The sequence below is a fragment of the Mytilus trossulus genome, chromosome 2, assembly GCF_036588685.1.
Source record: "Mytilus trossulus isolate FHL-02 chromosome 2, PNRI_Mtr1.1.1.hap1, whole genome shotgun sequence".
Classification (NCBI taxonomy): Eukaryota; Metazoa; Mollusca; class Bivalvia; order Mytilida; family Mytilidae; genus Mytilus; species Mytilus trossulus.
This window is the reverse complement of record NC_086374.1, coordinates 61,406,903-61,432,415: the sequence shown is the minus strand read 5'-3', so window position 1 is coordinate 61,432,415 and position 25,513 is coordinate 61,406,903. Positions and strand designations below refer to the sequence as shown.

At 32.3% G+C, this 25,513-nt stretch overlaps 2 protein-coding genes across 2 annotated transcripts; one reads left to right on the top strand and one right to left on the bottom strand.

Annotated features, from left to right (window-relative positions):
* Positions 1-540: 540 nt before the first annotated feature.
* On the bottom strand, positions 541-12,886 carry LOC134707710 (N-glycosylase/DNA lyase-like). The gene is made up of 6 exons (XM_063567712.1): positions 12,743-12,886; positions 8,689-9,409; positions 7,745-7,889; positions 1,635-1,684; positions 1,277-1,336; positions 541-837 (listed from the first exon to the last, which is right to left on the bottom strand). Exons 1-6 carry the CDS (start codon positions 12,838-12,840, stop codon positions 808-810), a joined length of 1,104 nt encoding a protein of 367 aa, XP_063423782.1. The 5' UTR covers positions 12,841-12,886; the 3' UTR covers positions 541-807.
* On the top strand, positions 12,866-25,513 carry LOC134707709 (leucine-rich repeat and IQ domain-containing protein 3-like). Its single transcript, XM_063567711.1, has 6 exons — positions 12,866-12,931; positions 18,296-18,708; positions 19,528-19,851; positions 20,470-20,597; positions 21,328-21,544; positions 22,988-25,513. The coding sequence occupies exons 2-6, from the start codon at positions 18,334-18,336 to the stop codon at positions 24,308-24,310; spliced, it is 2,367 nt and encodes a 788-aa protein (XP_063423781.1). The 5' UTR covers positions 12,866-12,931; positions 18,296-18,333; the 3' UTR covers positions 24,311-25,513.

Genomic DNA, 25,513 nt, shown 5'->3' with positions numbered 1-25,513 from the left:
TTAAGTTTAGGCTAACTTGACTGAGAGAAGTAAACCAATTCAGTACATACAGACAGACAGACAAGGTCACAAGGGTGAATTTTATTGACCCTGTCACCTTGCAGTAAGGCATAAACAAAATCGGACAAAAAACAGCCATATACATATGATACACAAACAAATAGTGAAACCATGCAGTATGTAAACAAATACCTATATCCATATCATCAAGACATCAATAAAAGCTTCATTTTCAGAATCAGAGAAATCTTATGTATAAGAAAAGATAATACTAAGTTGAAAAACTTGTGTCTTATTGATTTGTCATTTTTGAATAATAAAATATGTTTAAATAAGAGAAATCTTAACTCTGTTATAATTCCATTTCTTAACATTGAAACGTAATTCTAAAAAAAAATAATTTAATGATATAAAATAATGCCTGTTCATGTTGAAAACTAAATAAAAATGGTGGTTACCTTTTTTATTTTTTTTTAAATTATTATGCATGGTTTTTTTTTTTGGACTAGGGTATAATTATATCAAATAAAAATAACTACATTTGTCATTGACAACAATGCTTTATTTTAGATGGGATAATATCATATTTATCTTGTAAAAATATCTAACAATTCCTTATCAACAATTTATAACAGTCTGCAGAAAATCATAAAGGTATACAATATTCCATTGCTGTCAATTTGTCATTCATAAATTATAAAATGTCTGTCATCTCGCCATCTTCCATCTCCCTTTTCTTTTGTCTACAGTGATATGTGGGAACAAGGCATTGCCTGGCAGGTAAATAGGTAATTACTAGTAACACAGCTACTTCACTTTCTTCTTTTTTGCCTTTTCCTGTAAATGAAACATTATATATATATATATATTTAGGTGGCTGAGTGGTCTAGATATCCCAATAACATGTAAGCAGTATTTGACACTCTCAGAATTTATGAATTTGGCAGATTTTCTCTATCTATAATTCTTTTCAAGACATAAAAATAAAATTTGAAAAAGTTGACTAGGACTGTTGCAAAGTCAAGGCAATACAACTGTGAACATGTACCTCACATGGCCATAAGGGACAAATGAACTAAAAATTAGGATTGCTTGCTGTGAGAAGTCTGATTTTGTAATGTTCTGTATAATTTTATTTTATATTTGAGATGTACTAATACATCCAATAAAAATATTCTGCAGTAAATACTAATTGTGGTGTGAAATGCAAATTTAAACCGATTATTACAGTATTAAGACACGATGTGTCTTGAATCTATTAAAGAGATAAAGTTACCTTTATTTTTGTATCTGGACTTTCTCTTTTGAACTTCTTAAGATCAGCTGTGAACAGTACCTTAAAGTAAAAGATACATAAATAAACAATAAAATTAATAAATTGGCAAACAGATCTATACAAAAACAATTTTATTCTTGAATCATCATTTGAACTATAAGTTGGCATTACTTATTGCATCAATCTGACATTTTAGTCATGACTTTGTAAAATTTATTGTTCATGAACGACCATATCAAAAATATGTTAAAACTAACAGAACCATTTGGTAAATCAATTTAATCTGATCACATAAATATCAATGATTGTATATTCTATGTCAATAGACTCAATACCATAACCTTTGAACAAAACTTACTGAATGTGCCCATCCAGCATATGGTCCCCACAGACTTCTGAAATGATCTCCTATAAAATAAAGTGGCAGTTACAGATAAACCAGTGAAGTGAACTGTGTTGATCACACTATAATGGACTACATTGAATTCGAAATTTCCTTGAAGATTCATTTTTGAAAAGCTACTATTTAGTATTTAGTTTGCTTACTTCTTATATTGCTAAAGTGATTGAAAGAATGACTGACTTTTGCAAGTAGAAACAACTCTTTTAATTTTAACAGAATTTATGCTGGTTGATCAAATTAAGTATTGAAGCTCACAGCAAAATTCTATTTGGCCAAAGGGCAACTTGCTAACAAGTATACTAGCTTTATTCTCATTTAACTAATTTGAGACCAATTAGCAGGCACATTTTCATCCCTTGTAATGGGAAGATTATCTTATTTACACTAAATAACTTGTGTTAATGGCATCTTCTTATATAAAATAAAATATTCAAGGTTGTCTTGTTAAAAAAAAATCCTTTCTTCAATATTCATGTCCCCTGAAACGGATCAACTGGAGTATACAGAACAAATAGTTCTCATTAGCGGATTATTGATGAGTGAATCAGCATTTTAGTCAATGGCTAATATGGACACATGGACACATTTACACATCGACATATTGTTACGGTTTAGGGTATAAGCTGTAGGTTTGTACGAATCCGGGTCCGTTCGCGCCCATTCACGTTCGCACCCAAAGTCCGTTCGCACCCTACATGTTCGCGCCCAATTTTAATTGGTTTTGTGTCTAATAACTTTGTAATCAAGTTTTGGCAAGTAGTATTCTTAAAAGTATAATTGATTTAATTGTCTCAAAATAAAGCGAGACAGCATTTTTAATGTGTTGAATAAATTTTTTATCAAGTTTTTGAGAGTGTATGGTTAAAAAATAACATACCTTTCTAATTAAAGTGGGATTCTGTCAACGTTTTATTTTGTGCTGAATAACACTTAATCATGTTTTGTTTAGTGCATTGCCTATAACTTTGTTTCATTGACTTGTTTCAAAATAAAGGGAGATTCTGACTACGTTTTTTTGTGTGTTGAATAAATTTTATCATGTTTTGGTTTTTATAATAGTGTATTGCCATATTTTATTATTTCATTGTTTCAGATCAAAGGAACCAAGCTGTTAAAAACAATTATCTTTTGTGTTCTGTATTTAAAATATTCAATCTTTTTACTCATACCAAGCTATAAATACATTCAGTATTTACATCAAAGCAATTAAAAACAACAATCATGATTTTCATATTATTCAACTGGAATTTGAATTAAAATTGGGCGCGAACGTGTAGAGTGCGAACGAACCTTGGGTGCGAACGTGCGAGGTGCGAACGTGTAGGGTGCGAAAGTATATTGGGCGCGAACGGACCTGATACCGGTTTGTACATACGACTGTTTCAGGCTACTCAGTAAACACTCTTTTCTATTTTCGCGTTCGTCGTTTACTGTTAGCCAACGCGTATACAAAGACATTTGATGATCATTGGTTATACTTATATATTGTTATTGTATGTAAATATTGTTATTAAGGTCTCTGGGAATAATAAAATAGAGTTCGTCTTCACTGTTTGACGGGGGTCCCTTGACTGAACGACGGTTCCCACCTTCTGTTTATCCTTATTTCACATGTTCCCGCTTTATTACCTTGTTATTTTATTAGCATAAGGCACGAATATTGTAACCGGGGCCCATACATGCTAAGAGTAAGCTTAGATAAGTCCCGTTTGTCCATTTCCCGACTCGACAGAATGTCAACATTCCGATCGCCGCCATTTGCATCACTATGTTTATTGACGTCAGTGACCTAATGACCTGAGATCAGCATCCAATCAGCATAACGTAATTTGCCCACCATCTCCATAGGGACACGAGACGTTGGTGGGACAGAGATATAAAAGCAAGTGCACAACAGTCTTCAGATAGACTGCGGCCTGCTACCAGGGCAGTCACTCCTCATACCAAGGAACTTACCAAGGCAAACCAAAAGTGCCGCAGTCGATGCAATGCATGTACCTTGCTATTGTATGCATACCCGTTGAATAAATGGACCAAACCATATTCTAATGCAATTTGGATGTAACAATATTTTTCATTGGCTAACAGTTGCCGTCAAATCCACAGTTGACCAGGCGTAACTAAGGAGAGACCCGCCATTTTGAATTGATGAATCAACAAATGTTCGATTACTGCTATATAATCAAAAAATAAAACAACACCTACCTCGAATTTGACGTTTTAATGTAATTTTATCCCAATTTGAAGCGTACAGGTAACGAAATAACCTCCAGTTTGTATATTTTCGTTTGTATGACGTCACGTTTAGCCATGACGTCTTTGTGCCAAAATATTCATGAAGTTTCGCGGATTTTTTTTTTATTTGACAAATTTAGACATTTTTTCAAGTTTTATCGTATTTTTTTCTTTTTGTAATGCATTAGAATCGGAATAACAGTACTGTAGTTGAAGAGTTGCCACCGTCAATTTTGATTTGACGGTCGCAAATCTCCGTTTTACTGTCTCCGCTCCGCGTCGCCAGTAAAACTGCATTTGCGACCGTCAAATCTACAATTGACGGTGGCAACTCTTCAACTACAGTACTGTTATTCCTTAAATAGACGTATTTACACTTGTATGCAAATTTGTCCGCCATTACATAACATCGCACAGGTTCCCGTAAACTTTGACTTCATAATTCAAAACATATGACGTCACAACTAAAAAGTGATTGTTGCTTGACGTCAAAAGGTTGTTCGGAGGTGATATAAGGTCATTCGGAGGCAAGATACAGCTAAATACCAAAAGTGTAAATACGTTTATTGACCTAGATGTTTTACTACGTTTACTACGATGTTGACAAACGATTAACGTACCAAAAAGGGGGGTCTCGGTATATTTTATTAAGTGTTCTGTTGGGTTTTCATGTGATTTATACTTGTAATAGTATTGATTGTTTGTATATAATAAATTGTGAAGCTTAATTAATCTTGTTGTCTGTTGTACCACAGGAATCGGAAGTTCTATCAATAAAATTCTGTAAATAATAAGGTCGACTATCAATAGAGCTTCTTCTCTACGAGAAGCTCTATTGATAGTCGACCTTATTATTTACAGAATTTTATTGATAGAACTTCCGATTCCTGTGGTTGTACATGTAATTAGTTTGTCAATGTTAACGAGTTTCTGTGCTACCATATTTAGATCAGTGCCTTAACAGTTTTGCCTGCTACGCTACCATAGTATTGACCATTTTGTCAGTTACGCTACCAGTATAAATTAGTTTGTAACTCGGCACCAGAGTTGACAGCTCTATATTAGAATTTACCAAGAATATAGTAATGAGTGTTAACCTTATATAAATAACTTTTACATAGGGACAACCCCGTCCCGTAACAATATTGACACATCGACCCACTGACACTGGTGTGTGGTTTATGAAGTCTAAGGGCAATATAGCCCCTAAGACTGTGTCACAGAGCAATATAGCGCCTAAGACTGTGTCACAGAGCAATATAGCACCTACAACTGTGTCAAAGAGCAATATAGCGCCTAAGACTGTGTCAAAGAGCAATATAGTGCAGTAGGCTGTGTCGAAAAACAATGTAAGGTTAGGGTTAGAGTTAGGGTTAGGTTTAGGTTCCATGTTGTAGTTTAGGGTAATCTTGCCCCATAGTTTTTGTCAAAGTTCATTATAGCTTAGTAGGCAGGGAATTTACTGCAGCTCATAATGGACTGTACTAGCAAGGACATAAACTGTTACTCAACTGTGTATGAAAACCTTAAAACTCTGGCTAGAAATATGTTTAGTTTAGTTTAGTTTAGTTTAAACATATTTATTTATAGTGGATTGGGAAACAAGTTTTACAACTTATATTAATCCCTTTCCACTTTGCGGGTGCAAGTGTTGTATTGTAGCGGCATTAGCCTACTCTTTTTCGAAATCTACAAGGGTGTCTTCAACGTGCAAGAAATATGGCTCTCTCTTAACACGTGGCAGCAATTTATCGTCCCCGTCCAACGGACTATCATCGTTTCCTCAAGACCATACTCGCAAATGGTGTTAAGGGAGAGCCGAAAATTGAGTTCCTGAAATTTTTGTCCCTAACGGGAATCGAACCAGGAACCTTTGTGTTAGTAGTCCAATGCACTACACCACGGCTCTCTTGTAGAAATATGTGTTATGAGATGCACCTGCTGTGCACAAAAAGGATAAACAACTTTATCTCAAGTACAGTATAAGTAAACTTGTTAAAATAAAATAGTTCCTTACTAATAGTATGTCATCTTACTATTTTATGACTTACAAGTATTTAAAAATAAATCTTCTCTTTTTAAAACTGTAAGATATCAGTTATAATTTTAAGAGTAATGACAAGATCTCCATATAGTAAATTAAACTGTGAAGAAAATTTATGTATATATTAAAGCTTAAAAAAAATTTCCAAACCCCAACCATTCTACATAAGTCTTATAAAATATTTTTTTCATTATTATTCCCGTTGTATGTATAGCTGACTCTTAATTAATAATTATAAGTAATTTTAATTTGAGACCATTTTATTTCTTATATGTAAATATATTAAGTTGTTTCTTAACATTTTCTTACACCCCAGCACATATGAATTATTATATATATTTTAAAACTTTAGGCCACAGTTTTTTTATTTGTTGGTTTACGGATCCGCCGACCCGATTTTGCCGATTTTCAGAATAAAAATAAAATTGACTTTTCATGCTTTTTTATTCCAGCCGACCCTTATAAATGCATTATCCCTGAAAAAAAATTAAAATTTTCTTTTATTATGAAATGAAATGCATTAATCATTAACAAAGTTGATAACACTTTCTGTTGTGAAAAATAAAACTTCCAATTTACGTTTCTAAAAATAGACAAATCAATTATAACTGACCTTGAAATGTCTTTAGCGAAAATAATTTTGCGGAACGCAACCTGTGTTTAAAACCAATTACAAAAAAAAATCGTTTCCCTTATTTGTCATCAGTCCGTAAGATGCATCATCTCAGAGAAATAGACTTGTCCAAATGTGGACAGGTGGAATACATCAATTAAAGTATCTGAATATTAACAAATCATTTGAAATTTTCTTGTTTCATAGATAACAAAAAATATCGATCATTGGGATAAAAACCGGATTGCATGACAACTGATTAACCTGATATTGTCGTTTTTCCAGTGGACGAGTCTATTACGTTTTTCAACACGTGTGTTGAAACTTATTTTTGTACGACGTTTTTATATTTTTTTCTTTATCAGTTTTTGTGCTTGAAGATCATTATTCACCAAGTTTTCTGGAATTGATTGAGAGCTACGCGAATCTGTTTTACTTCTTTGTGAAATGACAATTTAATTTCGTTTTTGTCCGTGCAACCCCCCCCTTTTTTTAACAGGAAATTATTAAACGATGTCATGAGATGTTCATGATCACTGATCAATAATATTTCATCGAACTTAATGTTAAGAAATGATGACAAAACAGCATATAAGACAAACATTTTGTTAGTAAGGTGAAATATTTTGCATATTTTTTCTGTTTTGAAAGATATTTTTTTTCTTTTTTTTTTCCGACTGACCGACCCGACTTTTTTATGGGGAAAATCCGTAAACCAACAAATTAAAAAACCGTGGCCTTATGATGACAATCCTATGAATTAGTTATGATATCTATTATTTAGTGATTATTATAACCAAATTTAGTCATCTGTATATAATTAATTGTTTCCCTATGTTTTAAGGTGTACATAGTTGCTACAACTATACCCTGTGGGTAGTGCTCCACAATATTAATGGAGGAATATACAAGAAACTGAACTGAACTATGCTCATGTTTGGTATCTATTTATGCAAGACATGAAGAAATTGGTATTCAGAAACATTTCTTGATTATCACTGTTTTACATCAATTTAAAAAAAATAGATTGGAAAAGTTTGTGTGCACCCAAGAAACAACTAGTCTTTTATGTGTTTTCATTTTATGCATTTTGTGGTGGGATATAGAATTGAACTTTATGCAATTAAAATTTTCAGCTTGTTGAAAGAGAATATCATGTTTTTTTCTCCCTACCTATTTCTTTATAAAGATTATCTGTTAGAGATTTTGACTGTTTTAATTTTGGTATATAATCTCTTGCTGCTATTTGCCACACATGGGTGTCGACTGGAATGGCCCCAGCTTTGTCCATTGACATCAAACAAACACAATCTGCTACCTTAATATAAAAAACAAAATAATATAAAAAATGTTATTTCAAAAACAGCACTTTTGATATGTATCATAAGATTGATTTAGATCATTTAATATCTGATACATGTTTATTTTTAAATTGTTCTTGAATAAAGTAGTTGAATTAGCAAATTGTGCAATATAAATTCTGAAATTACTTATTGACATGTAACAGCCATTCAAAAGTATTGAATTAATACAAAACAAATGAAATTTTCTACAGAGTCATCTCCCCTTGGTCAAGGTATTTTTAAAAAAAAAATTCTGTTCTGTTGTCTCATTGAATGAATGCAATGGCTATTTTCTGTGTAGTTTATTCACTAGGACCTTTAAATTTGTTCTTAGAGAAATCTATTACTCATTGATTCATTCGATAATTAAACTGTGTGAAAAAAAATTATCTTGTAGAGAAAGATTCTGAATGTATTTGTACAAAAAATACTTCAATTCACTTTTCACATTTATTCATCACACTTCTTTACAATCTGAAAATGTAACTAATACTTTACAATGACTGTGCATCCAAAAAAGTTATAAACATCCATTTAATTTTATCAGAAAGATTTTATTCACAGTATTTAAATGAAATAGCTAATTTTTTTTTTCTTTTCTGCATTTAAATACAAATGCAACAAAATGGTTTTTTTTTCATTTAATTTTTGCAGAAAGATTTTTTTCAGTTACAAAATTATATAGCTCTTTTTTTATTTTCTTATCTGCGTTAAAATGCAAATGCAAGAATATTTTTTTTTATAAAATTTCCCTATTTCAAATATCTAACATACCTTAGCACCTACACCATTGAGTTTCATTAATTGCTGCTTTGCTTCTTCATATGGCTGTTCTCTTAGACTAAATAAAAAATCCTCTCCACCATTCTCATTGAGGTAACGAGCTGATGAACTAATGTATTTGGCCCGATAACCAAAACCAAGCTGTCTCAATTTTTCTTCCACACCTTCACCTGCCAGCGATGAAATAGAAGGGAAGGCAAAATAAGCCTGACCATCTAATTCTATTATCTTCTCACCATAATGTTCACATAATTTTTCTACCATCGAACTTATTCTAGATATATGGTTATTCGACGAACAAATGAATGAAAATAAATTTTCAACAGGAGGCTGTCGAAGCATTCTAACACCTTGAAAGTTTTCAGATTTCTCCCGGAAATTTGGGTCTTTGAGAGACCATTGTGAATAGAGATCTTGGAGTTTAACAGAGAGCTGTAAATAATTGCTTAAAATGTTGAGTTCATTATCACCTTCATTTCCTAAATTTTCACAACAAATGTGTTTTTCTTCAATAGTTCTGGTCATCTGTTCTGTTGTCCCCATTTTGGTTAATTTTCTACGCTTTTTGGTGGGTGGACATTTTTCTGTCTTGGTCAGTTGTTGAATAGATTTACTATGGGTGGTATAAAAGATCTCATTTTCATTTTGTTTCAGCTTCCATACTCGTCCTGCTAATACCCCAACCCAAGTACCAGGGATATTCTCTTTCCATCTGTAAAATATTCATAATTTAAAAAAGAGTGTTCTATGTACATACTGCATGTGCCTATCTTTGCATTATAACTTTTAAGTTCATAAAGTTCAGACATACATAATTGTAATTTAAATAACATGAATAAACTTAGTACGAATGGTATTGTTAAACATGTACATTAGGGATTTTACTGCCAAAATTCAAAATAACATTTCATTATATATTATCTTAATAAAATATCACATATATATTGGGAAGAAGTCAAATTTCAATTTAAACTTTATATATACTAGTATGATTAGAAAGAACATTGAATATAAAGGTGCTACTATTTGATTTTTATGTGTGCAAATGGACTTCATTCTTATTCACACATAACATCACAATAAAGAAACAGAGTGAATCAAAAGTATAAATGGTGAGCCAAAAAATGGACAAACAGATCCTGTGCCTAGAGCAAATAATTATGAAGTCTAACTCTTGCAAGGTAAGAGAATCCATGACAAATCACCCCAATAGCAAATCGACCCGCAGCTAATCACCCCACTTTTTTACCAACTCGCCCCATTTTCTGAAAATCACCCCACTTTTGTTTACAAACTCGCCCCACTTGAAGACAGGTTGAATAACTTGCTCAATTTTAATCAAAGAGCTGAATAGCTCTGAGGGGAAAGACGGCCCTTGTTTCTATTCAATTATGTTTTTGGAAAGGGGGGTATCTTTTGATAGTTTTCATATGAAGAATGAAAAAGAGAACAGCTAGAACATGTAGAAAGGTTGACAATATTGAAATCAATTGTTGTTTATGTAATTCCATTTCCTTAGTTTTGGATTCAAATTGGACCAATGGAAGAGATCTGCATCTTCTAAATCTAAACATTTGATTAAAGTTGATAGCTAATTATCTAAAACTCAACTGAATTCTGTCATTTCACAACAACTACAATATTTTTTGAAATCTTGATTGTGTATCACTGAACTGCAGGCTAGGGCCATTTTCCATTTTTTGTGACAGTACTCTTGGATTTTTAAGTTTTTTCTTTAGAAAGTGTGGACTGAAAAATCTATTCAGTTTTAAATTTCCATTGTTAAAGTTCCGAGTTACAACTCTCATCACACATGTCACAGGGAAACAGGTTCTTATAAAAAAACAATATGAGTGATGTAAACTGTGTGAAGCTTGTTTTTTTTTTTACCATTACAATGATTATGTAGGTACACAAAAATTTAGTTTTAATAGAAGACTACTTATCCAATGAAATGTCACATTTGAAGTGTTTAAATACATTAACTTATTTTAGTGGATAATTACACATCAATTGAGGTGCTCCTGAATTGGAGGAAGATTCTCAGAATTTTTACAGAAAGACGTGGTCTCACTAATAAGCGACAAGAAGAATTTGAGCGACATGAAGCAACAAGAAGAACAATTTTTTCTTGCCGCTAAATAGTCTTCTTGACGCTTCTGGTCGCTTCTTGACGCTCCTTGTCTCTAATTAGTGAGACCCGAAAAAGTAATAAAATCGTTTCTTTCCCCTGTCTCATGTAACCCCACGATCTTTGTTTATTTTGAAAGTTGTTGACCTACAAATTAAAGTATTGCATGTTGAGGTTTAAATCATCTACAGTAAACAATATTATGTTTAGATTTAACAAATACAAATTTGTAATTAGTGCACGCTCTCTAAGAATGATTTAAATAACCAGTGAACTGGTGAAGGATATCCCTGCTTCTTCCAAGAATGACGTCACTACAAAATACAATGTAGGTTGGATATATTTAGAATATCTCGTCATACTAATTTTTCCGGATTGTAAAATAAATGTAAATAGTGTAAAGGAGAGTTCAAGATAAGATAATTTCGTGAGAAACAGAAGGGAAATGTGTAAAAAAGTGTTTAAAGTCAAACTATTCATTTCTGGGTCTCCTTCTCTTCAATCTAAGTAAGATTTGTTGAGGGATTTTCCACACTATAACATGTATAAAAACAAAATGAATGATGTGAGGGAGTGTCACTCTGGTCAACCCCATAGGGGATTGACGGCTTGAAGCCGTCTTTCCCCAAAAAGGGTAAAATAAGGTCTGCCAACTATCTCCACTTGTAAAAAATAGATAAATACTAATGAATTTAGTAATGTTTAATTGCCCAACATGATGCAAAAGATGGAATGCACTTGTATATCTTTGTTCCTGTCCCAATCATAAATAAAATCAATACATATGAACACCTTTGATTAACATGTTTTCTTGTTTGAATGGTTTTACACTAGTCATTTTGGGACCCTTTAGAGCTTACTTTGAGGTGTTAGCCAAGGCTCAGTGTTGAAGACTATTTTGTACATGTAGTTCTTTTCTATTTGTTGGAATAAAACAGAAAGAAGTTAGTATTAGTATTTCTGTGACATAAATGCCAACTACATGTAGCCCACTTGTGAAAACCCAAGAAATCCTATTTTACCGCCAATGATGTGAAAATCCATGGATGGTACCAGCGGGATTTAAACCCTCAATCTCGGGATCTAAAGGCAGCGCTCTAACCAATTGAGCCAAAGAAGATCTCCCCTAACTCAACTAGTTAGACAACACTTTTCATAAGTGGGCGATTTTTTGAAAGTGAGGTGAGTTGGTAACCCAGTTTTGGGAGATTTTTTTAAAAGTGGGGCGATTTGGTGAAAAAGTGGGGCTATGTGGTGTGGGACGATTAGCCAGTTGGGCAATTTGTCCTGTTTATCTTGCAAGCTAGGCTATTTTAGGAAGGCTTTCCAGGAAAAAATTTAAAAGCCTTGCAAGACGTCATAATTATTTGAACTAACCCCTAGACCAATTAATGATGACGTCTCAAAAATCTAATATATTTTTATGCTTAACATTGTCGCAGGAAGCCCTCAAAGCAAAAATGCAAAATAGCCTTCCAAGATGTTGGACTAGACTAACCCCGTGCAATGCCCTAGTCTGCATATATGTTAAAATTTCTATTGAAACTCAATCAAACCAAAAGAATTCTGAAACTGACACCATTTCGACTTGGATCTGTACAACCTGATAACTTTAGTCTTTAGTCTTTAGAAGTGTCAACTTGACACTATAATCTCTCTGTAATTTGAATCACACTGGTAAATTTACGTCACTTTTGTATAAAACTCATTGGTACATTTGTATTTATAATGTGGCACTGCAGAAAAAAAAAAAAATAATATGTAACTAAATAAATAATTCAATAATTAACATAAATTGGCATAAACAACAAAAGGAACAACATTCCCTCACCCTTTTTTGTGTAAGCCGTGAGAAGCAACAACGACATCAGTAAAACTAACAACAACAACACATGATTAAAGATAAGTTTAAACCTGAATGACTGTCCACATGCCAGTGTTTTATCAAGCCGCAATTCTTTGATTGGACACATAAATGACTTGAAAGTTGATTCAACCATGGGCGCAGCCATGTTTTTCCCTTTCACGTTCAGTGCGAGATTTGTCGTTGTTGCGGGCAACGTTTACAAATGGCGGCCACTAGCCAAGGTACAGATGATCAAGGTGAATAGTTTGATTCCCCTTTTGTCTTTCTGTCTACCCCAAAAAAATTAACACTTGCAATTCGGCAGTTTATTTAAAATTATGGCGTTAAAATGTATCCCATATCTCAATGAAACGCATGACTGACAAAGTATTATATAAGACCTTGTTTTGAAAGGTATCGTTTTAAAATAACAGAATAATACATGAGAAGGAAGTGACATTATGAAGATGCAAGTCTGCTTTTATTCAATGATTTTGGTTGACATTTTGATATTTTCCCAGGCATTGACTTGTCTGTTCACTGGAGTATACACTTAAGTAAGCGATAACCCATAATTTAAATGAGGGTAATAATACACCTTATCGCTAAAATTTCCCGGCTGACTTGAGAATCCATCCCATTTGAACTATTGACATCATACAATATACACCTATTGACTGGGTGTGAGGGTAATAGCAAGATTGTCTGAGATACCAACTATTGCTCGAGACAAAAGCATGAACAAGTACGGGAAAGATGATTATGAAACAATTAAGGCAGTTGTTGTTGTTGTTGTGTATCTTTCCTCCACTGTTTGGAGAACTGTAGTGTTGAATACTCAGCACTACATATATATATGCACTGTCCCACAATTACTACAAAACTAAAAAAGAAGTCTATATACACTAAGAGCGGGATGGTTTCTACTGTGTTTCAATCACTCAATAATTTTAAAGTTATGATAAATGTCAATGATATGCAGGCAAGTAGTTCAAGCACATTACTTGTAGTGAATGTCCAGAGCGGTACTACGTGCAATATGGAGTGCATAACATAATCCTCTACTAATACATTCCAGTCTATTGTAAAATTGAGGTAGCACTAGGTGACAAGACGAACAATCCAGTATGATCTGTGTAAGCTGAGTTGGTTCTGATGCTATTTGTTGGTATAATCCTGGTGACATTTCCTCGATAGCTTTGCTCAGGGCATCTATAAAGGGTTGTCTTATCAAAGTAAGATGCTGGCATTGAACTAAAAAGTGAGTTCTGTCTTCAGGACCTTTCTTACAGAGTGGACATGTCGGTTCTACTTCATATTGGTTGAACTTATGTCTATTTGCTTGCAAAGTATACACTCCAAGTAGCATCCTACATTTTATAGAGGCTTTTGTTATAGCATGAGTGTTTTGTCCAGCACTACTCCATATCAGGTGTGTCTTACCAATTGAAAGACGGTCAATATCTACATATTTCAGAGAGGATTTAGATGCAGCTTCTAACTTCAGTTTGTTATCCCAATAACTATTTACTGTTCGTTTAACAAGTTCTTTCCAGGTTAATTTTCCTGGTGGGTTTTGAAGAAGGTCGTAGCATGAGGGTAGATGATATTGTTCCAGTATGGATTTCACCATGATAAACCAACTATTTGACGATTTTGATTTTGTTGCTAGTTGACGCCATGCTAATTGATGTTCTATAGAGTCAAAATTTCTTATGATGTTGCCAAAAGTTGTTAATATCCTCCTGTGAATCTCTGCTTTAATTGGTGGTTCACCTAGTAGCAAATAGCAAGCGGAATCAGCAGCCTTGTCTGGTAAGTGCTGTATCTGTTTAAGTAGCCGCTTATAATATTGATTGATGGTAGTAAGATCCTTTTCTGCTAGTCGTATGGCAGTGTCTGCGCGTACCCGCATGCGGGTACGAATAGTAAAATTGCCGTTCTAGGCTGCGCGTACCCACATCCGGTTTTCTAATAAAAGGCCATCGAATCGGGAATGAAACGTGAAATATGTAAGAAAATTATCGATAGTATAGGGATTTCGTGTATTACGAGGGAAGAATATGAAAAAATATTAATTTCAAATTGTATTTATTAATTAAAATTAAATGCACAATGATGGAAAATGAAACTGTACAGTCCCTGAAAAGAAAAAAGTAAAATAAAATTACTAAAATTAAAGCTGGAATTAATAAAAATTAAAGAAGCAAGTTATAATATCAATTTAAACCAATTACAAAAGATTCATGCAACTAATTAAGATTTGGAACACATTTTACACATCAAATATGATTGTTTTGACACGGATTTCAACCCGGCTGCACATTTCAAATGTTGCCAGCCTCCGTTCACGTGTCATTAATCATTATTACTTGCTTCTTTAAATTTTAATTTTTATAAACTCGTGCTTTAATTTTAGTAGTTTTATATATTTTAAAATTTTAGTTTCTGTTTAACATTTTACTTAAAGATTATTTTAAAATATCATATGGGTATATTTTTAATTTATAAAAAAAAATTCTTTAAATTTGCATTAAAATTTTATAATAGTATTAATTTCTATCATGTTTTTCTTCTACAGGGACTGTACAGGTTCATTTTCCATCATTGTGCATTTAATGATTATTATGTATCATTATTTAATAAATACAATTTGAAAATATTATTTTTCATACTTTTCACTCGTTCTACACGATATCCCCATTTTATCGATAATTTCCGTAGATATTTCACGTTTTATACCCGATCCAATGGCATTTTATTAGAAAACCGGATGTGGGTACGCGCAGCCTAGAACTGCAATTTGACTATTCGTACCCGCATGCGGGTACGCGCAGACACTGCCAACAATTAACCGGGGCAACAGTCATTGAAACTGTTGACTGGCAAATGGTTCTGCAGAATGAAACTGCACAACTATTTCATTATTTTGTATATAGAAAAATCATACTGCGGTATAATTATCGGGAATACGTGAATTAAGGAATGAAACGTTGCATGTTCTAATAATGTAATCGATCTATATAATGCCCAAGTATACAAGTGACACGTTACAAAAACTTGACGTTATAATATAAGACCAAAGTGATGTTCCCACGTTGTGTTTGCGCCATATTTACTACAATAATAATTATTGTTGGTATCTCAGGGACAACAAACTTGCTATTACCCTCACACCCAGTCAATACAGTCAATCCCTAATCCCGGCTGACTTGGCCGCTTGAACTTTTGACGCATACAACAATCACTTTTCCATTGTGGCGTCAGATATTTTTTATTGTGACGTCAAAATTTTACAGAAACCTGTGTGATATCCAGTAATGGCGCACAAATAGCGATAAGGTGTATAGGTGTACACTATTCCATTGTGTCGTCAGATGATCCGAGTATACAGTTATCGTCCCTTGTCCACAAATATAGTCCCTAGTGTGGACAGTGTGTTACTTGTCATTTTTTTTTAAGCCCCTTCCAAATTTATTTCTTTATGTTTTATGCTTCAAGTAGCAAGAAGGGGGATAAAATTACACTGTAAAAAAATTTGATTCATGAATTAATTATTATGTAAAGTAGTGATTTGGTCCAGTTGAAAAAGATAAAAAATTATCATTTTGGAAGCTCACAGTCAAAAGATTTCAAGACCCCCTTTACACAAAATTGTAATTATTTTGAGTTAGAGCTGATGAATTTTTCTATAATTTGATATTATTTGTCCCAAAAGTAGTACGGTACGTTACACACTGTAAAAACATTATTGAGAAAGCTTAGGTAAGTTTTTTTTTATTTCCATTGTCTAAAAGATTAATGCACTACGAAATAACTGTGTACTCGGAACCAGATATTTTATATTATGGGGAACCTATGTGATGTTCATTAATGGCAGAAAATAGAGATTAGATGTTATTGGGGAAATGGTTATTTCAAGTGCATGACTATAAATCAACTGAGTTTGATTAATTAACAACAAAAAAACGTTAAATAATTATTTTAGACCTTTGACAAGGATTTTTTGAGGAATCACAATAAAATTTTAACCATTTTGATGCTATAGTACTATATATACATGTATAGTAGAAAAATGACTGCTTGACTCTTATGGCAATCATTAATGGGCATGACTGTTTGAAGCCTGACTGTTAAGGGCATGCCTACCTTATTTAACAGGTTGGGCAGCATCATCATTTATGGGTTTGATACCCCAATAATCAATATACATGTACACCTTATCGCTATTTGTCCTCCTAATTGCCCGACATTACAAAGGTTCCTGTAAAATTTGATTAAAATTCACAATAGAAAATATATTGGCATCACAAAGGAAAGTGATTGTAACATTGATGTATAACATCAGTATAGTGGCACAGATTTATAGATCAAGTGTTGTAGATTTCCAGTGAAAAAAATATAACTTTGGATTAACAGATCTATTCATTCTGTCATGGTGCAAACATTTGTATTCTTTGTGCTCACTTCTCATTTGAATTATGGTCTTAAAGGGAGAATTATGCCATTTTATATATATGAATATTTGCACCACAGATTTTTCCATTTAGTAAAGTTCTGTAATTTTTTCAACCTTTAAGTTTGTGCATCTTGTTGATCGCTTTCATGTCAATTGCTTTCATATCCACCTGAGGCCAAGTAAATCTGGGCCAAAGTTGATCTGGCCTGAGACTAGTCAGTCTATATTTAATTTAATTCTCATGACAATTAAGTCACTAGTTGAGTAGGAAGTCCTTACCATTCCAGCATGTCCAGAGCACCAGATCTACTAGAGTTCATACATGTACACATGTTCAGGTACACAATGTACTTGGTTGTTTGGTTGAGTTTAGTGTCTCCCAATCTGTTGTATATAACATGTACATGTATAATTTATATTTAGTGTTTTGTGGATTGTTGGTAAACCTTTCATCTTCTTTTCTATGTCAGTAAGCTGACTTAATTAAAATCAATTGTTTTCCCTAGTTTCCATTTATTGTATAAACTGTAGAAGCCACAGTCTGTATTAAGTCATTTCATACTTTCTAGCTCAAGAAAAAAAAATGTAAACCAATATAAAATTCCATAGGAGTTCAAAATATAAAACTTCAACGAATGATCCAAGCAACACTGTACACCCCTGAATAAATTAACCAAAAGATCACATGTATACACTGAAAACTGTTGTTTTGTGAACAATCTTATAATTTCAAATCCTGTACAATTGGGTATTCAATCAATTTGAAATAAAAAAAAGTTTCAACTGTTTACAAAATTTGCATTCTGTAAATAAATGGAAAAATTGCCAGATCCTCATAGGAAACACATTTATTTCAAAAATTCAAAAGTTTAAACAACATGCAAACATTCCAACTTGATTTAGTACTTTAGAGGGAAAAGACATTTTTTTTTATATACATGTATATGATATACACATCTTTAAAACATCTGCAATTGCAAACAATTGTTTGACTAAAAAAATAAATGAAAGAACTGCAATTTTACAGACCACAATGAAATGTTTAATTAGAATCAGGAAGTATGATTATGATAATAAACTGGGTACATGTATATTTTTACAATTTTGAAATATCATTGTCATATTTTATTTATGTAATAATTTCATAATTTTGTAAATATAGGTTAAGTCCAGTAAGCTGACCTAAACAAAACAGTCAACATGGTTAGCATACCTGACTGGTCGAAGTTCTCCCGGGTGCATGACACATTAAAAGAGCCAGGGAACATACTGATGAATAAGTATTACAAACAACGGGAAGAGGAGACCATAAGACTAGCGGAGGAACATGGATACTTCCTGGTCCCCACTCAGGGATACCTCATTAAAAACATGGGTCCTTTGAATGGGCGACGGGTGAAGGATACAAACAAAATATATCTTGTGAAGCTTGTTGGTGTTCATCTGAGGAAAATTGGAGACATCTCATATTGTATTAACTTGAGGATCTGCATCTTGCATAATAATTTCTTAACAAAAATTGATGGCCTTGCAACCTGTCGTCAGTTGATTAAGCTGGATCTTCATTCAAATCAGGTAAAATTAAATATGTTTCTGCGTCATGTTTATATATGAAGAGAATAATGGTCCTTACATGTATGATATACATTTCTTCCTAATTTACTGACATAAAATATTTACACATTATTGATGCAACTGTTATTTTATGGTAACAAAAAAATGTATAATTTTTTAAACCTTGTTTGATTTAGAATAAGATTTATAAAACAAAACAAACTTCAATACATGTAGTTAAAAAAATATGTTCATTATAAATGTGTAGCAATATTAAAAAAACATTGAGATGAGATCAAATCAAGAATAACATTACACTTATTAATTTTTATATAAAATGACAAGGGGAGATAATCACTGTAGTCTGTAGTATCACACATAACATACAAAGGAGTGTTTGCTGACCTACAGTAATAGGTAGAGAAGTAACAATTATTAATTTGCATGGTAATAAACAGTAAATATTTGAAATTAAACATTGCTACATGGTTTAGCCTAGTTCATTTTGTTTTTACTTGTATTGAAATTTAATATAAGAAAAGTTATAACAATTTCTCTTTAAATGTTTTTTATGGTCTTGATATATACAAACTTTTAAAAAACATGGGAACTCCATTTGTAACCTATGACCCATATGAATTGTGAACTCTAACATCATGGCAATATTGATATTATATTCAGAAGTTTGCATGAATTTGCATTTAATTAAAATAGTCATTATTAGTGCTTATCATGCTTTAAATAATGAAATGCTGAAAAAATAGATTTAGTGAACAAGTTATTTACTAAAACATATGGTTAGATATAAAGTATGTGTTATATAGCCTACACATTTTTCAGCTAACATCTGTACCAGGGATTGCTTTTTGGTCATCACTGCGGCATCTGAGGTTTTTATTGCTGCATGATAATCCTCTGGGGAAGTATGAAACATTACAAAACATTGCTACATGTCCAAGTCTTATGGGCCTTACATTGTACGATACACCACTTGGACTGAAGAGGAATTATCGGCACCATGTTGTCAACAGTATTTGGTCACTTAAGGCTTTAGACCATTATGTAATATCAGATGAAGAGATAATTGAAGATGCAATATTTGGTGGAAGATTTTGTACATTGAATGAAGAATTTAAGATCAACCTTTGCCCACCATGGTATGAGGTAGGTATTTAGTATTTAGTATCATTATGTTTTTTTGTTCTGCTTAGTGCAGTTAATTTTGATATTCACTGAATTGATGACATTAGAATAAATAATGTAATGAAAGCAAAGAGTTGATCACAATGAAATTGTCAGGATAGGTAATAGATCATCAGTAAATCAACAATGGCATAAGTGAAAAAAAGGACTTGGGATTAATTTTGATAATACATGTATTATAACATGTATTGTAGCTTAATTAAAAAGCCCAACTCAAGTGGTGACTGTAGGGTTTATCAATAAATTGAAAGAATTTTGTCTTTTTCAAAAAGCAAATTATGCTGATTTGTCACATAGAAAGAGATTGATCCACTTGTATGCCTTCTGTAAAAGAAGTAAATTTAAGTAAATTTAAAAAAAGAAGATAAAACCACTTTGTAGTTTGTCATTTTTCATCAGATCTCAGGTTGGAATGCCTTTTGTCTTTTTGTTAGTTGTCAAGCCTATTCCAATTGATTTTAGCAATATGTTCTTATGTTGTACTGTTTAACCTCTATCACAGGTTCCATAATATACCTCATCTCAATATTTTTTGTTTTATCGTTATATAAATTGCTAAATTTATCTTTTTAATTTTAGGATGGAACATTAGAGGAAGAAATGGCTCTTTTAAGGAGGACAGAAGCAGAAATTAATAAGATAATGGCTCACCATTCACCAGTCCTTATAATTCAAAGACACATTAGAGGCGTTTTAACAAGAAAAAGGTATGAAAAAATAATAGATGAAGACTTTTATTTGACTGTTTGAAATATTTTTTATAACATTTTATTGTAAAGATATACAGGCTTTTAAAAACATCCAAATGACCTGCATTTGTGACTTTTAGTTACCAAACACATGCTTAAACCAATACATATAGTTTTTTCTATAAAATTATAATGTTTTTAGTTCAATTAATATATCTATTCTAAACCATAACGTACAATATACATTTATTATAATTTGAGGAAGAAAACTTTTTTATCATTTGGAAACATAAACCGTGAAATCTATGAACATTAATTACCGAGTATAAATCCACAATTATGTCCTTGAAATTGGAACTTAAAATTTAAATTTGACCTTGAAGTATTCAAATGGTATAAAGAATAGAAATCAATATTTCTCAAGTAAAACAACTTGCTTTCGAAGAATTTACTTTAGATTTTGAATTTTCCAATAATAAAGAACTATAACTCTGAACTGTAAAAGTGAAAATGACTACCCTACCTTTAGTGGTCTAAAACATTGCACATGTAATAAAAATTAGATAATTTAAAAAAAGGGTTCTCTATTGAACATCTGAAAACCAAAAGTGTACTGGTCGGGAAACAGATTAACAGACAATGAACATGCAAACATGATTTCTATAACATCCAACTCTATGGAAGCTGGTGTATAATGAAGACAATATCATCTCTAAAAAGTTTATTATGTTTTACTATATTTTTTAAGGTTTGGCAGCTTTGGTAAATCCAAAGGTTACAGATCAGTTGAGATGCCTCATACCTCTGATGCTGTACCTCCGCCACCCTCAACCTCACCTGCCTTTACTCTGTGTAACCAGGATTTATCTGTAGGAACCAGTGCTGAATTTGACTCCTATAACAAAAATCGTAGACCAGAATCCTCGGCACCAAGTGATATAACAGAAATACACACTTCTTCAAAGGTTAATATATGAACATATAAAAAGTTTTTATATTTGCAAACAAAAGCTGTTTAGAAAAACAAGGTTATCTTAAGGGCATACGATACAGTTACAGGGGAGGTAATGACATTGCTAACGTAAAATGTTATTTTCGCAACGTCAAACTGTGACATATCGGAAAAGATGCATTTTTCGACTGATTTTTGTCATTCAAACTGATTTAATTTGAAAACGAGTTCATGGACCCCTATTTTTCAAAACAGCAATTTGTTTCATTTTGCAGGAAGATTATGTGGCCCAAATTTGATAAAACTGTAAATAGAGGAATTTCTTATAATTTGATAAACATGCAGCAAAAAATTACGTATTATCCTCAAATCATGAACATTTGATAAATATGAGTTATATCTGAATAAAAAAAGGCATAATTTTTTAGAATTCTTATAAAATACAGAAATTACCGATTATTTAACCAAAAAAAAATTGTGTTTATCTTTTATAACAAAAAAGTTATGTCTTTCTTTCGAAAAAGAAATTACGGCCACAAATCTGAATTTTGAGCAAATATACAAAATTTCGACCTCATTTTACTCAAAAAGTAGCACATGAAGGTATATTTTTTATTACATATTTGATTTAATTAGGTAAAAAATAGCCTATATGCAAATTTTCACAAACTTGTAAATACAGGATCAAAACTGTATCGTATGCCCTTAAAGCTACTGTGTGATTGTCCTCTTTAGAAAGACCTAACATATAAAAATGAGAAGATGTGCTATCATTCCAAATGAGACATCTATCAACTGGAGACCAAATGGTGTAGATGTAAGCAACTACAGGTCACTAAATCATGATGTTTACCAGTTGACATCAAAGATCAACAAAGCAATGACTTACATTCCCTTAAAGTAATATAAACAAATTGTCATAAAATCATTGGGAATACAGCCATAGATAGAATAAATCTATAGTTTTTAAATATTTTAATCTGTACCTAAAGAGTATTAAAAGAACTAAAAAAACCTATAGCAGCTGCTGTTGAAATGCCCCCATACCTTGACATTTTTACATTCTTCAGATAATCAGGTTTCTAATGTGTGTGTTTGTTAAGTAGAAATTTCATTCCATGACTAGACAATTTATATTTGGTTAGTTATCCAATAGGTATTATTGTGTTTCATTTTCATACTGAGTTATAATAGAAAAAAAATATCTAACAATTTTATACTTCTGAATCTTCCAACATTGTCTCAAAGACTCAAAACAGTAGGAAGTAAATAAAAAAAAATGATGGATGTATAGAAATCTGCATATCTTAAATTGTAAATATTACTTTTAGATGAGATACATGTATTAAAATGAATGCTTAAAAATATGTTCTCCCTAACATTTAGTTCAGTTGACTCATAATCAACAAATATTCTCTAATGTTGGCCTAAAAAAAGGTATTTTTTCTCATTTCAGGTGAATGAACCATATCCCACACCACAGCCTCAAACACCTCATACCCAAGATGAAATTGAGTCTCCAAAGAAGAAGAAAAACTTACTGATAAATCTAGCTAAGTTACAGTCAGGAACTTTTTCAACATTGTATGATGAGGCAATTGCCATAGAAACTATTTTACCAGAACTAACCTTTGAAAGCGTTTCAACCCCTTTAGAGACAAAGAGATATAGAAGGAGGAAGAAATCAGAGCAGCAGAAGAGAATTGTGAAAAGTGTCAAGCAGTTTTTTGGACCAGTTGTCGACTCAGCAGATCAACAGGAACCTGAGAAAGAGGTAGATGATGACACACCAATAACACAATATCGTCTGAGGGGTGTTCGGCCAGAAACAGGATATATTGATGCTAAAACTCAGCTCATTTTGTATAACCAGGAAGCTGGAAGGATGGTAAGAGATGCTGAAGATGAAATACACATAAGAACTAATAATATGCCAAGACCTAAAATTTCGCCAAGAAAAAATATTAACAATGACCAAAGAATTTTTGCTCGTGTTCATGGCACTATGGGTATTTCTAGTTTGCTAGCTGTGCATCAAGCTTATCGAGATAGAGAAAAGGCAGAAAGGTCTGCTGCAAGAATAGAAAACATTTTAAAGTTACATGATGAAAAAGATCGAGCAAAGGAAAGAATTAGATTGTTTAATGAAGAAAAAAGAAACCAAGCTTTACGAAAAAGAGACCAAGAAAGAGCCAATATGTTAGAAGCTTTAGAAAGACGTGAAATTAGAAGGTTAAGTTATTTAGATAAAAGGCATGATATTAAAGCAAGGTCATCAGAAATGTCAAGAACATTCAAAGCTGACTTTACATTTATTACAGAATTCAGTACCCAGCATACATCTGTATCAAATGCTTTAATGCGACACGACAAACAAACAAAACAGGAAGATCGTGTTGCAGCAAAATCAGATTTGGTTTCGAATTTGAAAACAACAAAACAAGACCAATCAGATATAGTAAAAAAGTACTTAGAGCATCGTCAGCTAATGAGGCAGACGGAATCATCATTTGCCAAAAATGAACTTGATTCCAGAATGCTACAAGAAGCAAATGAAAGAATCATGGAAGCAAAAATAAGGGTGGCTCAACAAAAGCAAAGAAAAGAGACTGTTAAAACCTTTTATCCTCTTCCTCAAACAGTAACTCCTGCACCAAATGTAGACACTTCTGAGAGGCTATCAGCACCTCCACGATACACTCCAGGGGCTACTCATTTTGAGGCAAATGCTTTACTAGCCGAAGGACGTATTGGAAAACACCATACAATGATTTTATGAGATTATACTTTGCTCTTCCTTTCTATGTTTTGTGATCAGATTTATCATTTTTTGTTCATGATGAACAAACTGTGCATGAATTTATGTACCAGAATGAGTGGTCACTTGAAAGTTGGTAAATATTGTGAAAGTGTTTCTCCTACAGGTATGACTTTTTAAAAAGCATGCCAGGAGTACAATAATGATTTCATTTATTAAACAAATGATTCTTTCAATTAAATCAGAATAACCACAATGTAAAATATAAAGTGAAATAAATCACAAAAATAACACCAAGTGAGAATATTGAAGAAACTTGATACATGTAGTATGTATAGAGCTATTCCAGAAATAAAATATATATAGGGGTTTGGAGACACTTATTTTTTTTTGCATGGGTGGGAGCAGGTCAGTAAGATCAAATTGTATGGTTTTGCATGCAAAGTAAAGTGCAATTTTAAGGGTGATGGGTGATGACCATAAAAAAAAGTGCCTTCAACCCCCTCCCACATACTGTTGTTTTCTTGAATAGCCCTTAGTCATATTGTGCTATCTTTTTTGTTGTACATGTATTTATATATACCAGGGTACATTTAAACTATTTTAAAGTCAAAATATATTTTCTAAGCATTGAATTTTCATAAGCCAGTTTCATTGTCAAAAAAAGTTTTATTTTAAAGCTTACATCTTTAGATTTAAAAAAAAAATCTAAAATTAGGAACATGATCCTATATAAAAAAAAAGAAGATATTTTTTTCTCTTTTGATCAATTTTTATTTTTATTGGAATGTATATAAGAAGAGATGATGAGTCAAATCTTATTTTGATGACAAATGTGAAAATATGATTTAGCTTGAGGAAAGTGTGATGTGTTATTTAAAATAAGAATTGTTTGAATTAAAAAAGAAAAGAACAAAAGCTTCTAGACAAACTAAACATAAAAATTACCAAAACTATAAGAATTGAATCTCAATATATATTTTCAAAAACTGTCACATATTGATATTTCACCTAACTACTTAACTGTGATTAATCTATTTTCTATATGTTTGACATTATTGGCAGTGTATTCTTTCAGTTCTGCCCAGTCATTCTAGGCCAGACTGAATTCTAGATTCAATCACCATAATGAATAATTAAGATTTCAAAAAGAAACACTATGTTCTTGTGTTCATCACAAGTTTATGTGCCAGTCCCAAGTCGAGGGTTCTTCTCACAAAAATA